This window comes from Lagopus muta, chromosome 11 (assembly GCF_023343835.1).
Source record: "Lagopus muta isolate bLagMut1 chromosome 11, bLagMut1 primary, whole genome shotgun sequence".
NCBI lineage: Eukaryota > Metazoa > Chordata > Aves > Galliformes > Phasianidae > Lagopus > Lagopus muta.
In genome coordinates this window covers 13958932-13981875 of record NC_064443.1, presented here as the reverse complement: position 1 = coordinate 13981875, position 22944 = coordinate 13958932, and the positions used below count along the sequence as shown (strand labels likewise).

General features: G+C 44.1%; 1 protein-coding gene across 26 annotated transcripts in view; it reads left to right on the top strand.

Moving 5' to 3' along the window:
- The window catches only part of MAGI1 (membrane associated guanylate kinase, WW and PDZ domain containing 1), a 290260-nt gene that overhangs the window by 251397 nt on the left and 15919 nt on the right, over positions 1 to 22944 (top strand). For 13 of the 26 annotated variants that reach the window (XM_048957493.1, XM_048957502.1, XM_048957498.1 and 10 more), the window contains 6 exons: positions 3140 to 3171; positions 8876 to 9107; positions 14606 to 14683; positions 17347 to 17438; positions 18155 to 18347; positions 21318 to 21611. In XM_048957493.1, coding sequence (XP_048813450.1) covers positions 3140 to 3171; positions 8876 to 9107; positions 14606 to 14683; positions 17347 to 17438; positions 18155 to 18347; positions 21318 to 21611 — 921 coding nt within the window. The remainder of the gene's footprint in view (positions 1 to 3139; positions 3172 to 8875; positions 9108 to 14605; positions 14684 to 17346; positions 17439 to 18154; positions 18348 to 21317; positions 21612 to 22944) is intronic. The other 13 variants (XM_048957515.1, XM_048957499.1, XM_048957513.1 and 10 more) reach the window with 2 other exon arrangements.

The following is a 22944-nucleotide window of genomic DNA, read 5'->3' as shown; positions in this document are numbered from 1 at the left end:
AGATCCTTGCCTCTGACTCATTTTTGACTAACCTTGTATGAAGCCTTTCTTCCCTTACTGATGAGCCTGTGAGGTTTTTTTGTGCTTGCGGATTGCTCACTGATCACTGGTATTTTTCATTAAGCAGTTGCTTTATTACATTGTTATTTAGAGGAGAGTAATTTGTGTTTTCTAATTAATTTAATTCCACTCACATTTTGTAAGTAGCTACAATGAGCCCATTCATGGGGGTTTAGGTCATATTGACATTGTTTACCAGATGTGCCAGTTTGTTTTAAAACACAGTTAACTCTATGATGACAAGAGCCTCTTCTGTGGCTCTACCTTCCATCTTCTATCATCTGCACCTCCAAAAACCCCCCAAGATTAGGAGCTGCATTTCAGGTGATAGACGTCTTTATGGCTTAAATCCCAGAACTGCATTACAAACGGTGTTGATATCAACTCTTACTGCTCCGTTATCTGATTTGAGGAGCGGCAGCAAAGCCTTGTGGCTTCTCTTAGGCACAAGGGATGGGAATGTTATCACTGTGACCACCAGAAAACTAGGAAATGCGAAAGAGAAGCAAAGTGGGTGTCTGCATGTGGCCCATTTACCTCCTGAAAGCTTTCAGGAGAGAACGGGGAGGATGGGCAAGCCAGGCATTGCGTGGCATGAGCAGTGCCTGATGCATTAACCATGATGGGACGTGGTTAATGTAGTAGAATGAGAAATGTAATTCATATTTGACACCATCCTGAATTCAAAGCTGTGGGCACTTATTTCTGCCATAAACTTTTTGGAAAAGCTTGATGGTTTCTTGCTAGTGGCATACCCAGGAATTAGAACCTATGCAAGCTTTGTGTTCCTTGCTGTTAAATACCGCATCCCTTCCATCATCTAAGCATGAAAACTACACATTATGTCTATCACTAGCTCATTTGGCCTGCTGTGCCAAGAGCTGGGGGTTTGGAATCAGTCCCTAATTAGGTGAATAAATAACTAAAACACAGGGAAATGCACAGGCAGGTTATTCCCCTGACATGGGAAGCTTGTCCCATGAAAAACTGGCAGCGTTTGTGAACATGCTTTGCAGTCACATATTTTGGTAAAAAATCATTTACTGCTTGTTTTGCAGTGACACTGTGAGATTCATCGGCCTCCAAAGTACCCAGTGCACAATGGCCTTGTGTGCATTTTCTGTCATTTTTCAACCGCTTCCCATCTCTTTGGCATTGGGACAGCTGAAATTAATGACAAACTCTGAAGGAAAGGTTTGCTCAGTAGTTCATACTTAGTAAATTTTAACATCTAGTGGTTGTGCTGTAACGCAGTAAATTTTGGTACAATTTGAACCGACAGCCCAGCTGCATCTCAGCTTTATTTTTTGCAATGAGCATTTAAATTGCTGTAGTACTTCTTCAGGCTCATGTTGGTCAGCCAAGGGTGCACGCATGCATGGAGATCTGTTCTACCTATTGATTTAATAGGAAAGAGCATCTCTTGGAAGGGGAGAGTAAACGTGTGTGCATGCATGTGGAAGGAGGGAGAGGGAGAATTTCTATCTCTGTTCTTATGTCTATGATAAATGATGCCTGTTAAAAATTAGGGCTTTACTTTTTAAAGCCCGTTACGCAAGCACAATCACTGTCAGCAGAAATTAAGCTGCAGCCTTAGTTGTTTAGTTCAGGCAGTTTTGATGTTTTGCTGCCCCTCGATCAATCACTGCCTGGAGGGGTATTTGCTTCTGCCTGGAAATGCACCAGAGTGATGTACGGAGTGCAGATATTCCTCAAAAATGGCAAGTGTTTCATTTGGAATACTCAGTTTTCATTGCTGTCTGTGAGCAGGTAGCAAAGCGAGCTCTCTTTTTCATTTTTAATTCTGGAACTTCACAGTTCAGAACTAGCATTTCCCTAATTACCTTAAAATGAGCTTCTTTCAAGACACATTTGTAATTCGCTTGCATCACTTATTTTATTCTCCATGCAGAAGTTAGATGAGGGCATGGTTCTTAGCACAGACAAAATGCATGAAGTAGTAAACATAATGCAGCATAAACGCCACATAAATCACATCCTAAAGACAAAAGCAGATTTCAAACGTTTGAATTGCTGAGCACTTAGTGTGGAGGGTAATCTGTGTTTTGGTTTATGGTTGTTTTCTGGAGTGCTGTGCAGAGCAAAGCTGGGTTTCCCCTCCTTTCCAGCAGCACAGGAGAGGGGGAGGATTTGCAGCCCACTCAGGGGGCGGCTTGTCCTGTGCTGTAGGCAAACTGCCCCGAGAAATGTCTGCTTTGCTGGGAATGGAGCCATGCAGAAGTAGTTGGTAGAAATCCCACTTGAGTTCTCCCTTGGCTCGCACTTGTCACAGGCTGCTCCAAAATGCAAAACTCTCCTTGAAAAAACCTTCTCCCTTTGCATGGATGTGACCTGTGCGAGCCCCCCCCCAGCATCCTCCTGAGGTTAGGACTCACAGTGCTGCTTTCAAGCTCTGAAATCGCAGCCGGCAGATAAAACCTGTGCCTTCAAACATTTATACTTGGGATGGGCAGGAAGGAAACGTGTTTTCTCCACAGCATTCACGCTTTTAGGGATAAAAGCTCACTCCTCTGCATGCTTTTGTTTCGCCTCGCCTCCCGGCTCAATGCACATTTCCCTTATTGAAGAAAAAAAAAAAAAGGAAAAAAAATCTATTTCTACAAAATACTTTTTAAAAAACCAACCTGTTCCCCCTGCAATGCTGTGATTGGCCCGGTGCAATTGACAAACGGATCGCGTCAAAAGGAAACATCCTCAGCTTAATTGGGAGCGCAGGCTGCCGGCAGCCGGGGGAGCGCCTGGGACTGTGCTGGGGCTGTGGGTTCCTCTCCAGCCTCCCGGCGGCTGCGGCACAAGTCAGCATCGCTAATGCAGAGCGAGCTCTCCCCCCGCGCCCCCGCTGCCGCGCTCGCTCCCCCTCTCCTCGGGCTTTGATTCGATATGAACAGACTGGTAACTCCGACGCGAGAGCGAAAGCTGACATAACTCTGCAGATGGCTGCGTTCGGATGAAACACCTAGGCGGGTTTTGTGGTGGTTTTTATTTTTTTTTTTTGGTCTGTACAAGAAGGTAACGGTTAGACGCTAATGTTTGTTTTTCCCTTGTTGCCATTTTTCAGGACTGCCGGTCCCAAAGAAGAGCCCAAAGTCGGTAAGCACTCCTCACTGCTATGTGTGTCTGTCCGTGTGGGTGGAGGAGGGATGAGTTGGGCTGCTTTTCTTTGTGGGTTTTGATTATTTTAAGTTGTTGTTCTCTTGCAGCCGTGGTTACCTTGCAAGGCTCATACTGCATGGGAAGATAGGAGAGGAATGCAACTCAGTTTGCAAATAAAGCCTCAGGTTTGCAGATCCCCTTTCCTGGCTGATGAGCCTCTCCTGTTTAACTTACCAAAAAAAAAAAAAAGGCTATTGTTTCCTTTTGGAAAACTGAGAAGCTCCACCTTTGTGCCAGATAGCAGTTTCTGTCGGGTGTTTGTATGCACCAACCTTTCCCATTAACTCCCCGAGTTTTTCTGGATGCCCTCAGCTGGATTACCAGCAGAATGTAGCAGTGTGCGCTGTGTCGGGAGAGACAAAGCCCCAGCAGAGCGTGTGTGCAGCTTCGTGTGAATAGAGCCTGAACGCTTGCTCTGCAGGCGTTTTCCTACTGAGCAGGATTGTGCTGCAGGTGTGAGTTTCCTTACTAAAAAGTAGAAAGAAAAAAAAAAAAAGGGTGTTTTCTTATCCCTTTCTTATCCCTTCTGATCTTATTTCCATGTAAAGCTGTTAGCTGGGTGACATGTTAGCTAATAGTATGCAAGCTGTGATCTAAAGTGTCATTAAAGCTCTGAGCATGATATTGTGGAAGATATTAATATGCTGTTTAAATGCAACAGAAAGAAATCTCTTATTTTAAAGGAAATGAAATACTTGAGCTTGAAAGTTTTGAATTTTCTGATGATGGGTAAAAACGGGCTTTTCTCTCCCAGTAGCTTTTGGGGAAGCAGAGTGCAGGAGAGGTTTTTGCTGTGCTGTAAGATGGTGCCAAACTTCACCCACACACCTTGATGGGCACCAAACCCTGTATCCGGCACCAAAGAAATAGGAGGATGTTCATTTCATAGCATCATAGAATATCCTGAGCTGGAAGGGGCCAGGAGGATCAGAGTGCATCCCTAGAGCCGGGCGCTGGCCGTAGTGCTGCAACTCGAGCAAGAGCTTCGCTAAGGGGCTGAGCGGGAGGCTCCTGCTTACAATACGAATTCTCTGTTCTTCCCCAAAGAAAGCCCTGCAATAATTAATGTGATTCTGATGGCTTAGGGCAGCGCTGATTACAGTCACGTGAGGGCAGGCCTATACTGCTGTCAGCTTGCATTAAATGTGGGGAGGCAGAGTGCGGGGTGCGCTCCCTCGCAGGGCTCAGGCATGTCAGACCCTGGGCATTCGCTTCTATGTCATATGCAGGGATTAATTCAGCCTTTGGTAAAACAGAAGCCAGCGTGTAGAATACGTCCATGTCTGGCACGTTTCTGCTCCTGCCCGTACATTTTCCCCCTGTCAGAGCAGGAATTGCTGCGCTCAGTTCCAAGTCTGGCTGCTGTGCCAGCTGAGCCCTGGGTTCTGCCCACATTTGTTCAGAGACAGAGTAAACCCTGAGTCCAAGCAGCAGCTGAACCCTTGTAATCCTGCCTGGGGAACAAAGAGGCTGCAGGGCTACACCTGTCTGCAGGCAGTAGTAGATTGCCTGGTCAGCCCTAGGGAGCAGCCCCTTGTGCACTTCTCCTCACCTACTGCCTTGCTTTAAGCTCCCTCCAGTAAATTCTACTATAGCCCCAGGTGATACTGTGGCCTTGGAAGCACAGGATGCACAAGAAGCAGATCCTCCCATTCTTGCTGCCTGCGTTACCAGATCATTTGCATCAACAATTAGCAGCAACGAGGTGCACCGCTGCACCACTGTGCTGCTGCATTGCACATTTTTGTTCCCACCCTATCCCATCCAATCCCATCACAATACTCCCTGCTGGGATGGGTTTGGCACGAGCTCTCTGTCCTCTGCTCCTCCCGGCTCAGTGCTAAGTCTGCTCTCATTATTCCCCCACCCTCTCCCAAAGTCCCGACACACTCCCAACTCACTGCTAGCAGCTGTCTTTTTCCACCGACCACTATTTTTAGCTGCCGGCCCCATTCCCATATTCCCCCAGGGCTGACTTCAGGCTTTGGGTACATCTCGGCATGGAGGAGGTGTCTTTGTTCATGCCGGAGCTGTGGCAAGGTCTGGGAATTGTTTTCTACCTTGAGCTGAGTTTTCCTGGGCTGCATTTTTCAGCCTGTGCATCTTTTGATGAGCTTGGCTGTGTTTCTTAGCTTCTGAGAGAGGTTTTTAATGTTGGTGAAAGAGCCGAATGATTTGTATTTTTTTTAATCTTCAGTGCCAGCTCTTCAGAACTTGAAGTTGCAGCCCAACGAGGGACTGGGCACTTCATGTCCTTCCTCCCACCTATGCTGCGCCCAAGGCTGTATCCGCAGCAGCTCCCTGTGCTGCTGCTTTATGTTCAGTTCCCATTGATTCTTCTTTAAATGCAAATAGACAGTGTTTTTGTATTGACTGCCTGTGGGTATACATTTTCAGCGAACAAGTTCCCTTTGTGTAGCAATTTCCCCTGCAATTATCCTACTATAACGTGGATGAAAACAAACTTTCCTGTTCTTTCCCTTTTTTTTTTTCGGTTGCTTGCATCAAAATACTCCACCAGGGGGCAAAGATTCTCATTCCCAACTCTGCTTGCTGTCACTACCGCCAGCACCAGCTTTCCCAAACAGCACAAAACTCCCCAGCTCGATCGTTAGAAGACGACATCACTGCATGAAGAGAAAGTGCCATGTTCTTCCCGACATCTTGCTTTTCTTTTGCGTCTAAATAAGCACATTGTCAGCATAGCTGAGTGGTGAGCTGAAATGCAGTTCCTATGCACAACCTGTCCCTGACAAGAGACATGCCACATGTTTTGGCTGGATAGGCAGTACTTGGGGCTCTGCTTGATGTCCTGTTTTTGAAGGAGAAACTGGCTCACAGCATACATGTGTATGATGCTTCCCAATCCATTGAAAACCCTTTTTTTTTTTTTTCCCTACATGAGCAAACCTCAGCAGGTCTCCCTTCTTGCAGTTTTAAGCCTGGGACCCAGGTGCCACAACCTGAGGTGTTCAGTTGTGCTGCAGGTTTCTCTACTCAACACATCACCACCTGCAGCGACCTCTATATTTTCTATATCTTACCCAACTTACATTTTGTAGGATCAGCGCTGCAAACTTTCAGCATAGCCAAAGGGAAGCTGACAGCACACGCATCCCTAAATTTCATTCTCAGACCTGGGGCTTGCCATAGAGCATGAGAGCTCCACACTTTTTCAGTCCTGGCTCTTATACAAAAGCAAAGTAATTGGTTTTTCCCAGCACCTTTATTTCAGTGTGCAGTCTGCCTAAGTGGACCCGAGGTTGTCATTCTGGTCTTCATTTCCCGCCAGTTTTAGTCAAGAAAAATTTTTTTTGCGAGCTATTTATTCTTTTCTATAGCTCTAGAGAAGACCATGGACTCCACAAAGTCAGGCATGGGTGCTCTTGCTGCCTTGGGCAGTGCCCCTTCTCTTGTCTTCTTCAGCTCCCAAACTGTGACATTTCAGCCTTTCTAAAGATGTTATTGTTGGGAAAAACAACAGACCCTCTGAAGAAGTTTTCCCCTGATTCTTGCAAAATGTGTATTTGCAGTTGCAACCCTAGTTTAATTGGAGGTGGTTTTGCTTGAGATGTGCTGACACTTCCATGTGCAACCCAAATAGAAAACAGGATTCATAGTTTGTTCAATATTTAGGCCTTCGATATCATAAAGTGAGAAGTGCTCTTGCAAGTTCCAACTTGGTTTCTCTTTAAAACAGAAAGTTTTCAGAGAGTTCTCAGGATTTCCCCAGTGGTTGAATGAAGCTTCCCATCTTAGTCCCCATATTCCAGGTTCTGTGAACCAGCAATTTCCAGGGAAATTGGCCTGAAGTTTCACAGGATGCTTTTAGTTAGTGTAGATGTTTGGTCAAACAAACAAAACAATCCAGATGGCTGGATTGAGAGTTGTAATGTGGGTTGGGTTTTTTCTTTTGTTTGTTTGTTTGTTTTTGTGTTCCCTTTTTTAAACATTACAAAGGAGTGACTATCTGCAGCATAGACTTTTAAACTGCTGCATTCAAAGACTGAAGGGCTGCATGTGAATTAGCTTCTTTTACCACTTAAAAAGCTAAAAATGTTTGAAATTGGTTCAGATATTTGTATTTGAAAGTCTGTGGATGAGTAATCACAGCAGGCATGCTTTGTTCAAAATTACTTTAAAGGACAAAAGCATTTTCACATTCTAGTCAATCGAGATAACATTTAAAAAAGTGCTGGTGGTGGAACAGCAATGTGAATGTGAGGCTACAACGGAAACCATTTGGGCTGCTGGAGCTTTTTTTTTTTTTTTTTTTTTTTTGCCCAAAAATATATGCAGTTTGAAAACCAGAAAAATTATTGTTAAGACTCAGAGAAGGGCATGCTGGTATGGTGATATGATATGCTGGTATGGTTTCTTCTCAGTAATCGGTTTACCCCCACTGTGGTGGAGCATTGGCCACCTGAGGTTTTGCATAGGGAGCAAAGGAAGGAGTCTTCACACCCATGTGCACTCAGCCCCCCATCCTGCTCTGCTCTGCTCCCTGTCCCATCTGGGTTTGCTTTGGCAGCGTCTCTCAAAGCTGAGACTTCTGTTGCAGTGTTTTCAGTCACCAGGAGGTTTTATTTTTTCTGGTTGACTCCTTTTGACCAGGAAATCGTGGGTGCTCTAAGAACAACACTCTTAGTTCCCTGTGCTGGAGCAGGTGGGAGGTGGGACTCAGCCTTGGTGCCAAGGTCATCTCCATTGAAAAGCCTTTGGGGAGCTTTTTATGGGAGAGGACTTCCCTGCATACTGAGTAGTACAAATCATAGAATCATTAAGGTTGGAAAAGACCACTGAAGTCACCTAGTCCAACCACCAGCACATCACCACCATGCCTGCTGAACTGTATGTCTTTCTCTGTAATGCAAATGTACTTCATTTGAGCACACTGTTGCAAAATTTAAGAATTATTTACCCTGCTTAGCTAAATATTGAGCAGACAGAGCTCTTGAGGTACTGCTTTTCAATAAGCTTCAATGGATAGGGGCACGTATTTTCTCCTCTCTCAATGTGCTCAATTAAAACAAAGAAATCAAACCGAAAGTAGATGTTTTCATGTTTGTGAAGGTCTGCTGTAATCTTCTGGATGCTCTGGGAAGCAGACACAAAATTGGCACTGTGCTGTTAACCCATTTGCAACGTGGGGGCTGCTAGGGAGGTGTTTCTCATAGTAAGGATTGTGCCTGGATCTGTTGCAGGAAGCTGCTCAAGTTCTCACAGTGAAATTTGGTTGTATTTCTGTTTACTTGCAGGCTCAAGTCAGACTTTAATGTGATCTAAGTAGAAGGTGGTTGAGTTTTTCTGACTTACGTAGGAAGACATAAGTGCACTGAAACTTGTAGCCTAGAATGAGATTGAGGTTTGGTTCATGTGCAAGATGGAGAACTGCATGTTTTTTTAATGATAAATGACTTTGTTTTGCATATCTCTTTCTGTCAGTCTATCAAAATGTGTCACTGGGGAATTTAATTGTACCCAGCATTAACGGGTGGCAGCAAAACTGTGATTTATATATTTACTTACGTGCACGCAGAAAGCCTGATCAAAGAAAGGAGAAAAATTGATGGAAAACACCCACTCAAAGACCAATAACCGTCTGTTCTCTCTCTCTCTCCGCTCGCTTTCTTCCTTACAGCAACCACTTGAAAGGAAAGACAGCCAAAACAGTTCTCAGCACAGCGTCTCCAGCCACCGCAGCGGGCACACCGCGTCCCCGGCTCACAGCACACAGGTGCTGCCCGAGTATCCTGCCGCCGAGCCGCCGGCTGCCGACCAACCCGACGCTTCTGGGCAGAAAAAGCCAGATCCGTTCAAAATCTGGGCCCAGTCCAGGAGCATGTATGAAAGCCGACGTGAGTATGAAACAGGTGTGGTTGCTAAGGCTACGGCTACGGCAGCTGCGCTCTCTATATTTTCTTTGCAAAGAGCTGCGTCTTTTAGATCTGTATTGCAAATGGAAGGCTTCGGGGTGTTAATCTGTCTGCCAGCAATGCCTGCCTGCTGGAGGGGCTTTTTCATTTCTGGTGAGGAATGAACTTCGATCATCTCCAGAGAGAGGTGCTTAGACCAAACCTTAATACCAAGCATCCTATTAAAATGAAAGACTGCTTTTTTTATTTCCCCCTTTTTTTTTTCTTTTTCTTGCTTGTAAATTAAGCTGAAGGAAAATTTCCAAGTTTATTAGCCAGATCTTGAAATCTTTTTTGAGGTTGTCTCATTGACTGATACGCAAAGGAATTTCAGTGAGGAAGGGAAGTATTTAGTTTGCTGAAATGCATATCAGATGCTTTCCAGTCTCACTCTAGGGAGGAGAAAATCCAGCTAAGCTATTTTACTTTGACCAAAGCAGACGCTGTTAACAATGCAGATATCAAATGCATATTGTAAGTGGCTTTTATGGCAATTAATAATCTGCATACTTGGCTAATAGTTCAGAAGGACTTTGACTCTTCTCCAAGGCTATAAATATGGTTTCAATCAGTTTCTTCTCTGCAAACAAAATAAACGTTATGGCTTTGCTTTAATTGCACTGCTGAAGATGATCAAATGTGCAACAAATTCTTAAAGAAAGAGTTAAAAGAGTTTTAGGTTCATTTCCAAGGGCATTAGTTTCTGTAGTTACCGTAAAGACAGATTCAAAATCTTGATACCGTAAGAGTTTACTTTGATTCTGCTAACTGGAAATTGGTAGAAATGATCTGAAATGAACGCTACCCCAGAATGAAAAATGGTAGAACTGTTGTTTTTTTGTTTTTTTTTTTTTGACTAAATGAATCACTTGTAGATCTTATATGTCCTGGAAACATTGAACGGTGAGTCATGATTTCTTGGCTGAAGGTGCATCTCTTCATACTGAGTATCTCAGCCATGCACTTTGTAGGTGTCTTAGCTTCTGTGCTTTGCTTGCTTTCCCTCTCCAGGGGTTAGTTGCACTCCTGACTGCGAAGGCTCTTGCACTGGCTGTGCTGGTCTACAGAGAAGTGCTGGGACTGAACCTGTATGCGTGTCTCAATGAAATGTTGAAAATGGGCAGAAAGAATAGGGATAAGGTTTTCAGCCCCACAGAGCTGTGGGCAGAGCCCCTCTTAGCCCTGCCTAGATGGCTGAGGCCTTCTCATGGCACCAGCATCACTCTTGCTCAGCTTGCATTCCCATAGGCACTCTACAGGCATTGCCTCTGAACCCCTGCAGCTACTTCGCTAATTTCTAATTAACAGTTTAACTCTTACTAATTAGTCATTAGTATAAGCTTAGCAGCATTAACTCCTGTCTGTCTTTCCTGATAAAATCCCGAGGCTGAGGCAGAGAAATCCTGACAGGCACATTCAAGCTGTCACCTTCAGTGTCCTCCTGCAGCACCATGTGCTAAATTTCTGCCAGTATCTCACAGACGTTTTGTCCTTGTTTGTGAGCAGAACCCTTCCAGATTCTGTTCCTCATCTCTTGACCTGCTGGTTTCCCACACCCATCTGTCCCTCTCTGCTTCAACCTTTTGCTGTGCTGGATCTGGTCTGCTCCTGCAGCTTCCCTCTTGCATCTTTCCATGGCCAACATCTCCATGTAGTGAGGTCAGTCCTCCTCTTTTGCTTCAGTTCATATCTCCTCCTCTCTTCCAGATGAGACCTACCTGTTTGGACATCCATACTTTGCTACCAGAATTTTGTCCTGTTGCTATTTCCTTACCAGGAAAGCATATTGGGAGATTTATTGGTTTCATACATCCATTTCTTCTTTATGAGAATGTCAGAAGTGCAGTGATATCGTATCTCCTTGCACATGCCACTGGAACTTCTGAGAGCTAATGAGTTTTAGCCTCTAAGCTGAAGTGGAACCTGTTCCCTGGGGATTAGCCTGTGCTCTCACCTTGTGCTGATGCTGCTCCAAATGGAAGCTGTAGGAAACCAGTAAGGCAATAGCCTACGTGAACAAGGCTGATAGATGCACTGTATTTATTCCTGTAGTCTGATCCCAAAGTATGACTGATGTTTCATTTATTGATCAGGGGGCAAATCTTTCTCCAGCCCCCAGCAAGCCCTTACCTTTCGCCCCACTACTCAGTCTCCTCAGTGCAGATTGTGGTTCACAGCTGAAACCCTTCATCTCCTCGTTCTGAGGAGCTTGGGGCGAACCACCATGTTTTCTTCCCTGTATCCAATCTGCATGAAAAGTGGACAAATGTTGGCAGTTCTGTGAAAAAAGTGAATTATCTCATGGAGATTCTCTTCCCAGCAAGCGCTTGTAGGGAGCAGCACAAGCTGTTTCTGGGAGAAACCATTCCCTGGGCCTCCAGCTTCACTGTCTCCTCCGCCTTTGTGGTTCCTTGTGTTTTCACCCAGCTGCAGTTCAGTTCAAACCCAGTTCCTCCTTTGCCTTCTGGGGGAGCAGTCATAGTTCTTTGCTTGAGGACCCATTCCCGTTCGCTCTAAGGCTGTGGTTGACATCTCTTGTCCCTTAATGTCACCTGATTTGGGTGATAGGTGTGAATTTCTGAATTTTTCTGATAAAGAGCATCTGTTGAATAGCAGGAGGATGCCACCATTGTGCCAGTGCTGGGATTGGCTGATGCATCTTTGTCTGGGGCTTTGGATGAGTCTCGGTTGGCTCTCCTTGCTGACTAATGTAGGGCTTGCTGCCTGTTGATTCACTGCCTTGCATTTTCAACAAGCCTGAAAGGAATAATACAGTGGTCTTTCAAGAGGCTGTTTTGAATCCCCAACAAGTGTACTGAGAAACAGAAACAATCCTGTGTTGAAATACATGATGAAGATAGAGAAGAGAGAATTTCAGAGCATTAGATCATCATACTCAGTGTTTTATTTAGTCCCATTGGAGTCTAAAGAGAACATAGTGCAGGCTTTTGAGTGCAGTTTACATAAAAAGATGAATTCATTAGCCACAAGTCAGCCAGAATTTTTTTTTCAATCTAAAAATAATAATATAAAGAGGCTTAATTCAACACATGAATACATTTTCTCCAGGATGTTTCTAAAAAGTTCTGGATCTCTAATAACCACCTACTGTCTTTTTGACTGGGAGTGCATCCCTCTGTTATTAATGTTAATGGTGTGGACATGGGAAGCACACAGGCAACCATTTAATTTTTCAGCATTGGTAAAGCACGTTCTCCATTTCTTTGACTTCTTTTTGAATCACTGTTTAATAGAAGAGAGCTATATTTGACTTATCTGGCTTTTCTCACTGAAGATGCTGGCAGATCAGAATTTGGTTGAAAAGTGCTGAATAACCCATAGTTTTGTAAAACCGTGTATTTTTCAATTTTCCTGATGCATCTTAATATCAGGAAGCATTCAGATTGTGTGGAGGAGAGCTGCAGATACTGCCTAGGGAAAAAAAAAAAGAAGATAAAAGGAAGAAGAAAAATAGAAAAATTAAGCTAGAATTAATAATGAGAAGCTAAGTGATGGCTCCACAACTGTGCCCGGGCTCTGGCTGAACAGCAGCAAAATTGAACTGTAACCTTAAGGTCCTTCGCACGCTGCTCCCCTAAGTGGGGGGATCAGCCCTCCAAAGTGCTCAGGGCTCAGGCTGCTGTCCAACAAAGCTTAATTTTAAGCTGTAAACTGAATGGGACTTGGATGCTTTAAGGCTAAGACTGAGCTCAAATGCTCTGCTGCAGTATGGCCCTGAGTTGCAATGCTTGCAGGATTAAGGCTTTCAAGAATAGCCAGCCTTGTGGTGAGAGAATTTGAAAACAGGTCTTTCAGTGGTGGGAACAAATGCAATCTCTGCTGGTGCAAAGTTTCAGCTGCCTGAGCTCCTCTCGATGGGTGACTCGCTGCTGCCCATGGGAGCTGTGCTCATGAATCAGAGGGAAGGATGAGCCCTGATGGCTTAAAACGTGGAGCAGTTCCAAGACCCAGGAATGATATGCGTGAAGAGCGCTCAGTGAGACAAACAGTAATTGAATAGTTTACGAGAGAGCTGCAGTTCCGAAATCTTGTACTGCTTTATTGAAAATATATTTTTATAATATGCTTTTTATTTTTCAACGTATTATTAAACTTCCTCAAAGATTAACACAATCTGTTGTCAAATTTTTCTCATGTGGCCTGATTGCTTTGCAAAATACCATATCTTACATATGGCCATCTGTCAAAACAGCAGTGACAAAACGAATTAATCTGAATTGCAGATGTGTTAATGAATCCCTTTGAAGGGCTTAAGCATTTAATTAAAAGCAAAGCAGAACACTATGGATAATTGTTAAAGCTTTTAAAATATTCTAATTTATCTTTAATATTAGAATTTTATTTTCAGGCACGTGATTTATTTGGTAAGATTTTCTCTCCCCAGATATAATTAAAATAATACAAACAAGGCACGACCTCAGTGTGTAGCATTCACTTGCTAGCAAGTACATAGAATTAAAAATATTTGCACAGTGGTACAAACATTCGATACTTTCTAACTTCAATACAGAGAAAAGAAATGCTCACAGGAAATTGCAGCCACCTTCTGGTCAAGCTGACTTAATGGCAATAGTGAAGGGCTCCTTGCTCTTCTACTGAATGAATGGGGGACAGCACTCAGAGCTGTGCACTGAGCACACAGATGTAGAGGATGTCTGATTAGGAGGGGCCTAATTTTTGTGCAGTGAGATAGTTTAGAAAGCGGGGCTCTCCTGCGAATGGGGAATCTCAAGGGATTTATGGCAAAATCACAGGTACTTGCAGCACTGAAACTCTCCAGCAGCTCCAGCGAGACTCTCCATTTGTAACTTCAAGTGTGTCCTTATGTACTTTCCTGAATCTGGGCCTTAAAACTCTTGCATGCTGCCAAGATGTGAGTCACTGGAAGTGTTGCTGCCTCAAATGAGCTAGTGACTAAAGCAAGCTCATGCTGATATTTCTGAATCCATCCTTTCTTGAGGCTGATATCAAACAGAATGTTTTTTATATGTAGCATGATAATTGCTAAACTTTATATAGGAGAAGTTTAGTTAAAGTCACCCTTAATTAAACACTGATTTCATTGTTCATCACCATGCATTTAGAATTGATTTAAGGTCAGAGAAAGAAATTTCCATTTGGAAAACTTGCTGTGTCGTGATGTTGATTTTTGTTTGGCAGATATGTATTTTTAAGGACAAAACAATGAGTCTCAAATATGCCTGCATGCATATGCATAAATGTATAAATTCATATGTGTGTGTATAATGTATCCACGTGTACACAGACATGTACAAGTAGATGTAGAAGTTGGTATGTAATTATCCATAGAGCTATAACCTTAGCAATTATGTGCATGCAAGCCTAACATGATCTATACAGTCAAAGTTAATGAAATGAACTAACAAGAAAGCAGATGCATTAAGCTTTGCAAAACTGTAAAATTAATATTGCAGCTATGTCACCTTCGCCTGCAACTGGACTGAGCAAGGGTGAGAGAGAGAGAGAAATCAATTCCACGAGTTTTGGAGAATGTAAGACTGTGCCGGGAATGTATCTGTGTCCCATGGTGTTTTGTTCTGGTCTCATTGCTGCTCTGTGGTGGGGCCCTTCATCACCAGGGCAGTGTGGAAGGTTGGCCGTGGAGGTGCAAGGCACTTGCTTGGCTGCATACTGTCTGGTGGTGGTGGGGACATCACCTTCCTGTTTCCATTCTGAACCTGCCCTCCGGGCTGCAGCACTCACACCTTCCATCCTTTCTTCTAGCCCCAACACAAAACTTCTTACCACATTTGTAAGGCTCTCCAAGCAGTTTGGTTTAGGAACAAGACTGGCAAGTTTTACTCCTTTGGGCTGTGTACATGTTTATATCATGTCAAGGTGCTAAGTTGTTACTAATTTCTCCTGGAGACCTCTTTTTTGTTTATTATAAGCCTGAGAGTTCAGCACCACCATGAAATTTTCCCTTCTAAATAGGGAAGGTGAGGCACAGGGCAAGGTGGATGCGCCACCCTGGAGACACCCATGGTCAGGCTGGATGGGCTCTGAGCACCTGATGGAGTTCTAGGTGTCCCTGTTCACTGCAGGGGAGTTGGACTAGGTGGCCCTTTCAACTAAATCAACTCTATGATTCTGTGATGAAGTGCTGCTGATGTGATTCTCCAGCATGGCCCCAGTCAGCCATGTGGCAGCACAGAGATGGATGGGATGTATCACAGGGCATCGCCTACTGCAGAGCTGGAGCAAAAAGTGGTAAAAGGAGTTTTGTTGGGTTTGTATTCACGCTGTGTGTTGTCTGTGTGTTTGTTGTGTCTGTTTTTCACCTTCCTGTGATCCTCCCAGCAGAAGGAGCAGCCTGTGAATGAACTTGCTGCTTTGGGTGTAGACGTGCGTTTTGTTGGCCCTACCACCAAGCCTCGGTGTGCCGCCATTCCCTGCGGCCGCTAATTGGCTCATGGTGCCAAACTGGGAGCATACGGCACCGCTCAGCAAGGCTGGAGAGATGACAAATGGGAAGGTGTTGAGAGAGGCTGAGAAAACAGGCCCACGCTGCAGCTCTCTGCAGAAGCCATTTTGCCTCTGACAGATCCAACCTGTGCTATTAATTGGCTGGGGCCAGCCTTTGCCAAAAAAGCCTGCAAAGTGCTGGAGAGGAACTTCCCAGTGTGTCTGCTCTTCACGCTCCCACTCACTGAAGGCAGTGACAAACAGCAATTAATTCATTGTCTGAGTTCTGCTGTCGGGCCGTCCCTGTGATGGCAAGCTGCCTTCAGCCAAACTGATGTGCAGCAAAGGCTTCCAGCGTGCTCCTCACCTGGTTGTTCTGTAATTGTAGCTGGGCGGAAATTAGCCTGTGGTCCAGCAAGGGAACGTGCAGAGGTCTCAAGCTTGGTTTATAGCTGCAAATGCCTAAAATGCGAAAGTATTTTATGTAACACCAGTGGCTATGAACCAGTTTGAATGAAAATGTCAAACCAGATATGTGCCTGAGAATTCACCTGTTCTTGCAATTTGCAGTGCTTTCAGGTCTTAAATTTCTGTTTTTTAAACCCAGTGGTAAGTCATTGAAGGGAGAGCATCAGAGCCAGCCAAAACCCTTAACACTGAAAAGCACCAGAAGACCAAACCCAAAGCAGCAGGCACTAGTGGTGTAAAATGCAGTTAGGACCCTATTGGGCACTCCCCAGTGTTAGTGGAAAACAAATCCTTTATCTGCTGATAGATAGAGCTGCACTTTCTGAAATTATCTTTCTGGCTGATGCACTTTGCTTTCTTTACTAAAGCCATAGGCAGCAGACTTGTAAAGGAATAGCCTTTTTGATAATTAACTATAAATTTTGGGAGGGGATTGTTACAAAATTAGTCAATGTTATAGATACCCACTCATAAATATTAAATGAACCTGAACTTGTCTTCTGATATGATTTAACGTTGGCAATTAATTTTGCATTTTAAAAAAGGGATGAAAGCAGCCATGAATAAGTTAATGTGAAACATTTCTGTTCAACTGCACGTCAAGGTTAGTGCTTCGCTGTATGTAATATTCATTGTAAAAGCCTTGCTGGTGTTCCATACTAATGAGTAGGTAAGGCTGGTCTTTCTTCATGTTTCCAGCTGGTCAGTGGTTTTATAAAACCCATACACGAGCAAGTGGAAGTCTGGAGAGCTGCACTGTTTCCAGAGGAACTCTTCTGGTTTACACCAGTCGGGGATCTGTCCTGCCATTATTTAAAGCAGTGTCAGCAGACAGATAGCAAACTATGCTTGTGAAAGTTAATTAAACAGTAGAAGTCAGAACAAGCGGCTCTTTTGTCTCCAGTGAAAGAGGAGGCAGCTGTATTGTTTCTGGCAGAGTGATTCTGTGTTGTACACACACACGTATTGATGGTTTGGAAGAGGCTTTTGCACTGGGTAATGGCGCTAATATCGACGGAAGGAAAAAGTACAGTGATAAAATCACAATTAGATAACCAGAAAGCAGAAACCGTGGGATAATTTTTCATAGAGATTTAAGTAATAATCCTTTACTACTTTAACCTATGGATGTTCTTAATTATGTCTGAAAGTTCAACACCACCTCATTTAATGATTAAAATTGTGCAGCAGATTCTTCTACATACACATCAGAGTAGTCCTGATATGGGTATATAGCTCTGTTTTTTTATTATAACTTAATATCTTTCTTTCTTTCCTTCAGTTCCAGATTACCAAGAGCAGGATATCTTTCTATGGAGAAAGGAAACCGGTTTTGGATTTAGGATTCTGGGTGGAAATGAGCCTGGAGAACCTGTGAGTACATTGAGAAGTGGGCTTGCTTTAATTCCCCTTGTCTTCCAGAATCACAGCAATAGCACAGACAAATGTGCTGAGCTGCACTGTGGCATCCTTGTTAAAATAAGCAACGGGCTATGATTTAATATATCTCACATCTCCTCCCTACTGTCCTCCCCAAAAAACAAACTAACTCAAATCCTTGCATCTGAAACGAGTTTGACTTCCTTTGCTATTCCTTTTTTTTTTTTTTCTTTTTTTTTTTTAAATAAACCAATAGCTCTGAAATGGATTGGACAATGAGGAAAAGATGTCCTGGGCAGGTTTACAAGTAGTTTCCATTAATCCCTCTCATACCAGAGCAACTCAAAGCAAACAGGTGGACAGGCCAATGGTACTGAACTTGTAAACTCTGGAGGCACCTGGAAGGATAACTCAGTCTCAGCTCCCTGACAGGAGTCTCAGTGCTTGTAACCACTGGTCACTATCCTGTTGAATACATTTCCCAAGTCTGTGTGTCAGTAGAGCGACTGGACTGCCTAAAGCAAAAAGATGTCAGCATCCTGGTTGCAATTGAACTGTTTTACACACTAGCAACAATCCTAACCAGTGATCAGAAATTTCTGGTTCCCACTACATTAGTGTACCTCTTCCTTTCACCTGGCTAGTGAGCGTTTATGGTTCTCATTTTATCATTCTTCCTTTCTTTCTTCCCATTTGTGCCATCTTGTCAGATTTACATCGGTCACATTGTACCGTTGGGTGCTGCTGATGCTGACGGCCGCCTGAGGTCAGGCGATGAGCTGATCTGTGTGGATGGGACGCCTGTGGTTGGGAAATCACACCAGCTTGTTGTCCAGCTTATGCAACAGGCAGCCAAGCAAGGTCACGTCAATCTGACCGTCAGGCGCAAAGTAGTTTACACAGGTAGGCTGCAGTGTCCATCAGTGGGATGGATTTTCTTGCCACACTCCATCTGTTCAGCAAGCGGTTTAAAGAACAAAAGCTCCTCTTTGTAATGCTGGGAAAGCTCAGGAAGTGTGCTGTTATTCTTGTGGCTGTTTTTTCCCTTTTGTCTTTTTTGTTCTTAGTCAAATAGGTATGAAATATTTTGTTCTAGTCGTGACTGTCTCCATATCACTTGTGTTTATAGTCTTCATAAATGTTTCTGTTAAAATGCAGAAGTGTTCAGTCACAATGTACCCTTTATGTTACATATGTTAAATACGTAGTTCTCAAGTTCAGGCATATGCAGAAAGGCAGGCAGTCATGTACTTCAAGCTTCAAGAATATTAATACAACAGGTTGAAAATTAGACCCACAATGGAGGCCAGGACTGGAGCAGTACCTCTAAAAAAAGTATTTATTCTTACCCAGGGCTGAGTGCCTTTCACACAATATTAAATAATTGTTCATTTCCTATTTCTTTCATTCTTCCCGTTGTGGATTAAATGCTGAGTTATATTCCTGCTCTAATAGCCTACATCATAGGAGTGTATGTAATTCCTGACAGAGAGGGAAGCTGTAGGAGGTGGGGGTTGAGAGGAAGAGAAGGGCAGCTGAATTTTGGTATTGTCTTTGTGCATGGATTTTATATCTAGTTTTACAGCTTCCAGGCTGGAAATTATGAAAGATTTAGATGCATGAAAGATTCTGATATAAACCCTTGCTATTTCATTCAGGAGATTGTGCAGAGCTATTTCTGTATCATTTCAAATCTGGACACTTACTGTAGGATAAATTATTCAGTATCCCTTTTTTCACCTTATATTTGCAGGCTTTCAAATTCCAGCATAACTTTCCTGAATTTTGGTCCTCTTGCTGCTCTTCTCATCTACATTCCACAAGAAAAAGTGTTCACCTAAATGGATACTCCATGGCCTGAGATCCATATAGGGGAACATTTATGTGCTCATAATATGTAGAATATATTAATATGTAGAATATATTCTTAATATGTAGAATATTGTGTGTTTAGTACATACTTTGAGTACGTAAGTGCTATCATGTACTCTCAAGAATATTTTAAAATTTGTTTTCCTTTGGATCATGGGTTTACAGTTTGGATTTTGTTGGCATCCGTTTTGTTGTTGCTGTGGCTTTTAAGATATTCAACTTAGTTTTGATTTACCAGACAAACTGGAGAAACAACAAGCAGCCTGGCTAACGGAGTCAGGCATTCCATAGGGACAGGTGCAATACGCTGCTCTCAGCTGCAGAATTGGACTGTGGAGAACTGGCTGGGTAATCAGAAGTGGAAATTGTCATGGGCCACTGTTCTTACCTGGGGTTGGCTCAGGTAAAGAACAACATTGTGCTGGAATGTAAGCAGTGGGGAACTCTCCTGCTTTCCCAGCAGATGATGTCTCAGCTGCAACATGGTCCAGCCCTTCAAGAAAGATATGTTTGAGTTGGAAAGGACCCAACTGGAGCGAGTCCAGAGGACCAGGGAGAATAAGGAAAGCTTTCGAAAACATGGTCTGCAAGGAAATATTGAACAAATTGGGATTGTTTAGCCTAAAGCAGAGAAGGGGGAGGAGGTGTTAAACTCCCTGAGACTATAAGAGGCTGCCGCAAAGAGAGAGAGAATAATATGTTCTCCATATGCCTGCGAGATAAAACTAGAAATAATAGCCTTATGTTGCAGCAGGGAAGATTTAAGTTAGATATTACAACCAATAGATTGCCCGGGGAGATATTTAACAGCAGATTAGACAAACATCTGTCAAGACTGACAGTAAGTATAGCTGGCCCAGGCTTCAGCAGTATGGACTAAGAGATTTTTTGAGATTTCTTCAAGCCTTGTGGTAGCTGATTAGATTTTAAACCAACTTCACTTGCTGTTAAATACTTGTTTAATATTAATGTTAATGTTAATAATGTTTAAAGGTTCCCCCCAACTGTGCCAGACTATACAGATGAAAATTGCTTGTTCTTCCATCCAAAAAAGCTTAGTTCACAAATTATTTTGTTATAGTGTGGTAGTTATTTGTATCAAGATCATGTTAATTAAAAACAGTCAGTGCTATCCAGCTAAAAAAAAAAAAAGACAGGTGTTGAGTGACACATGTTTGTTCTGACTCTGTATCCCCATGGCTTGTGCACATAGAAAGGCTACAGCACTGGTAAAGGGTCTGGAGCACAAGTCTTATGGGGAGTGTCTGAGGGAACTGAGATGGTTCAGTTTGGAGAAGAAGAAGCTCAGGGGAGACGTTATTGCTCTCTACAGCTGCGTGAAAGGAGATTGTGATGGGGTGGGGGTCAGTATCTTCTTCCAGCTAACGGTGATAGGACGAGAGGGAATGGCCATGTGTTGTGCCAGGAGAGGTTCAGGTTGGATATTAGGAAAAAATTCTTCTCAGAAAGAGTGGTAATACACTGAAACAGGCTGTCCAGGGAGGGAGTGGAGACACCATCCCTGGAGGTGTTCAGGTAAAGGGTAGATGTGGTGCAGAAGAACATGATCTAGAATGGTCATGCATGTGTTGACAGTTGGACAGGTTCATCTTAGTGGTCTTTCCAACTTTAATCGTTCTATGATTCTATAATTTGTTATAATAATATGTAACTGGAGTGGGGATATGGTTTCTATAGGGACAGCTTTGACTTAATGTAATCCAAGCTGAAATGGCACAGAGCATCCATGCGTGCACTGAATTGATCTGGTTATGGCAGTGGAAGGCTTTGGCTGCATGGCCATACACAGGAGAGTATGTGGTCGGTGCTGCCACTGAACAGAGCTAGTGCTAGGGAAAGGAGATGGACAGAACCCCTGTTTGTTCTGGCTGTGATTGGTCGATTGAAGCAGGTATTGTCCTTTTTTAATTCCTTCTCTCAGCAGACAAGCACTGAGCAGCACAGCTTGCTCAGCCACTCTTGTTTTTTTTCCTTCCCCAGTCCCCAAGGCAGAAAACGAAGTCCCATCCCCAGCCTCTTCCCACCACAGCAGCAACCAACCGGCCTCGCTGACAGAGGAGAAGCGAACGCCGCAGGGCAGCCAGAACTCCCTCAACACCGTCAGCTCGGGCAGCGGCAGCACCAGCGGCATCGGCAGCGGCGGCGGAGGCGGCAGCGGCGTGGTGAGCGCCGTGGTCCAGCCCTACGACGTGGAAATCCGCCGCGGTGAGAACGAGGGCTTCGGTTTCGTCATCGTGTCGTCGGTGAGCAGGCCGGAGGCGGGGACGACGTTCGGTAAGTCTTGGGGTTTGGCACCGCGCCTCGAGCGAGACGCGGGTTGTAGTGCTGCAGCTCAAGGAGGCAAGTGAGGATGTTTAATTGAAAGTCACGAGCTTGCCCTAATCTGTGTAATTAATAGTTTAATTAGAGGCTGAGACTTAGTAGGTGTTTGTCTCCTGGGTTTTGTTCAGCACTGAGTCACGTAAAGCAGAATGAGAAATGCCACCCGTGGCCATTCCCCATGCGGGCTGGACCCCTTCCTGGGGTTCGCTCTTGGAAGAGCAGACAGGGATCCCCTCAAAGGTGCTGTTTCCTGATGCAGAAAGGGAGCAAGTGGAAGGATGGTGGAATTAAGCCATCACTAAAAGCAGTAATGCCTCAACTGATTAACTTCTTTTTGGCAATCAGGGATTATTCTGATCCTCATTACAGAATGAGCATGGTGATAGCTGAGAAGTTTTAATTAATAGTCCTTGCTAGTGAGAAATAAAATTGAGATTTTTTTATTATTTTTTATTTTTTTTAAGAAGAAAACATGATTTTTTCTTACCCATTCCACTTTGTCTCCTCCTCCCAAACCCATTTCTTCAAAGTCAGGAGATACTGTGCTCATGCAGCATCACACATGGCATTCTGCCCTTGCAGGGGTGGCTGTGTTTTGTTCTGACCACTCTCTTCTTCTAGACAGGCACTTGTCAAACAGGCACTAGTGAGGTTTAACAAGGCCAAGAGCAAGGTATTGCCCTTGAGTCAAGGCCATTCCAGGTAGGACTAGACTGGGAGAAGAACTCATTTAGAGCAGCCCTGCAGAGATGTACTTGGGGGTCCTCACAGATAAAAAGCCGCATGTGAGCCAGCAGTGTGTAATTGCAGACCAGAAGGCCAGCAGTACCCTGGACTGCATCAACAGAGGGGTGGCAGAGGGCAAGGGAGGTGGTTGTCCACCTCTGCTCTGCCCTCCTGAGCCCCATCTGGAGTACTGTGTCCAGACCTTGGGCCCCTAGTACAACCAGGATGTGGGGCTGTTGGAGCAGATCCAGAGGAGGGCCACAAAGGTGATCAGAGGGCTGGAGCATCTCTTCTGTGAAGACAGGTTCAGGGAGATGGACTTATTTAGCTTGGAGAAGGCTCCAGGGAGATGTTATTGTGGCCTTGCAGTTCTTCAAAGGAGCTTACAAGCAGGAGGGGGACAATTTTTTACACGGTCTGATAGTGATAGGACAAGGAGGAATGGCTTTAAACTAAAAGAGGGAAAATTGAGGTTACATGTTAGGAAGAAATTCTTTATTCAGAGGGAGATGAGGCCCTGGCACAACTGCCCAGAGCTGTGCCCCATCACCAGGGGTGT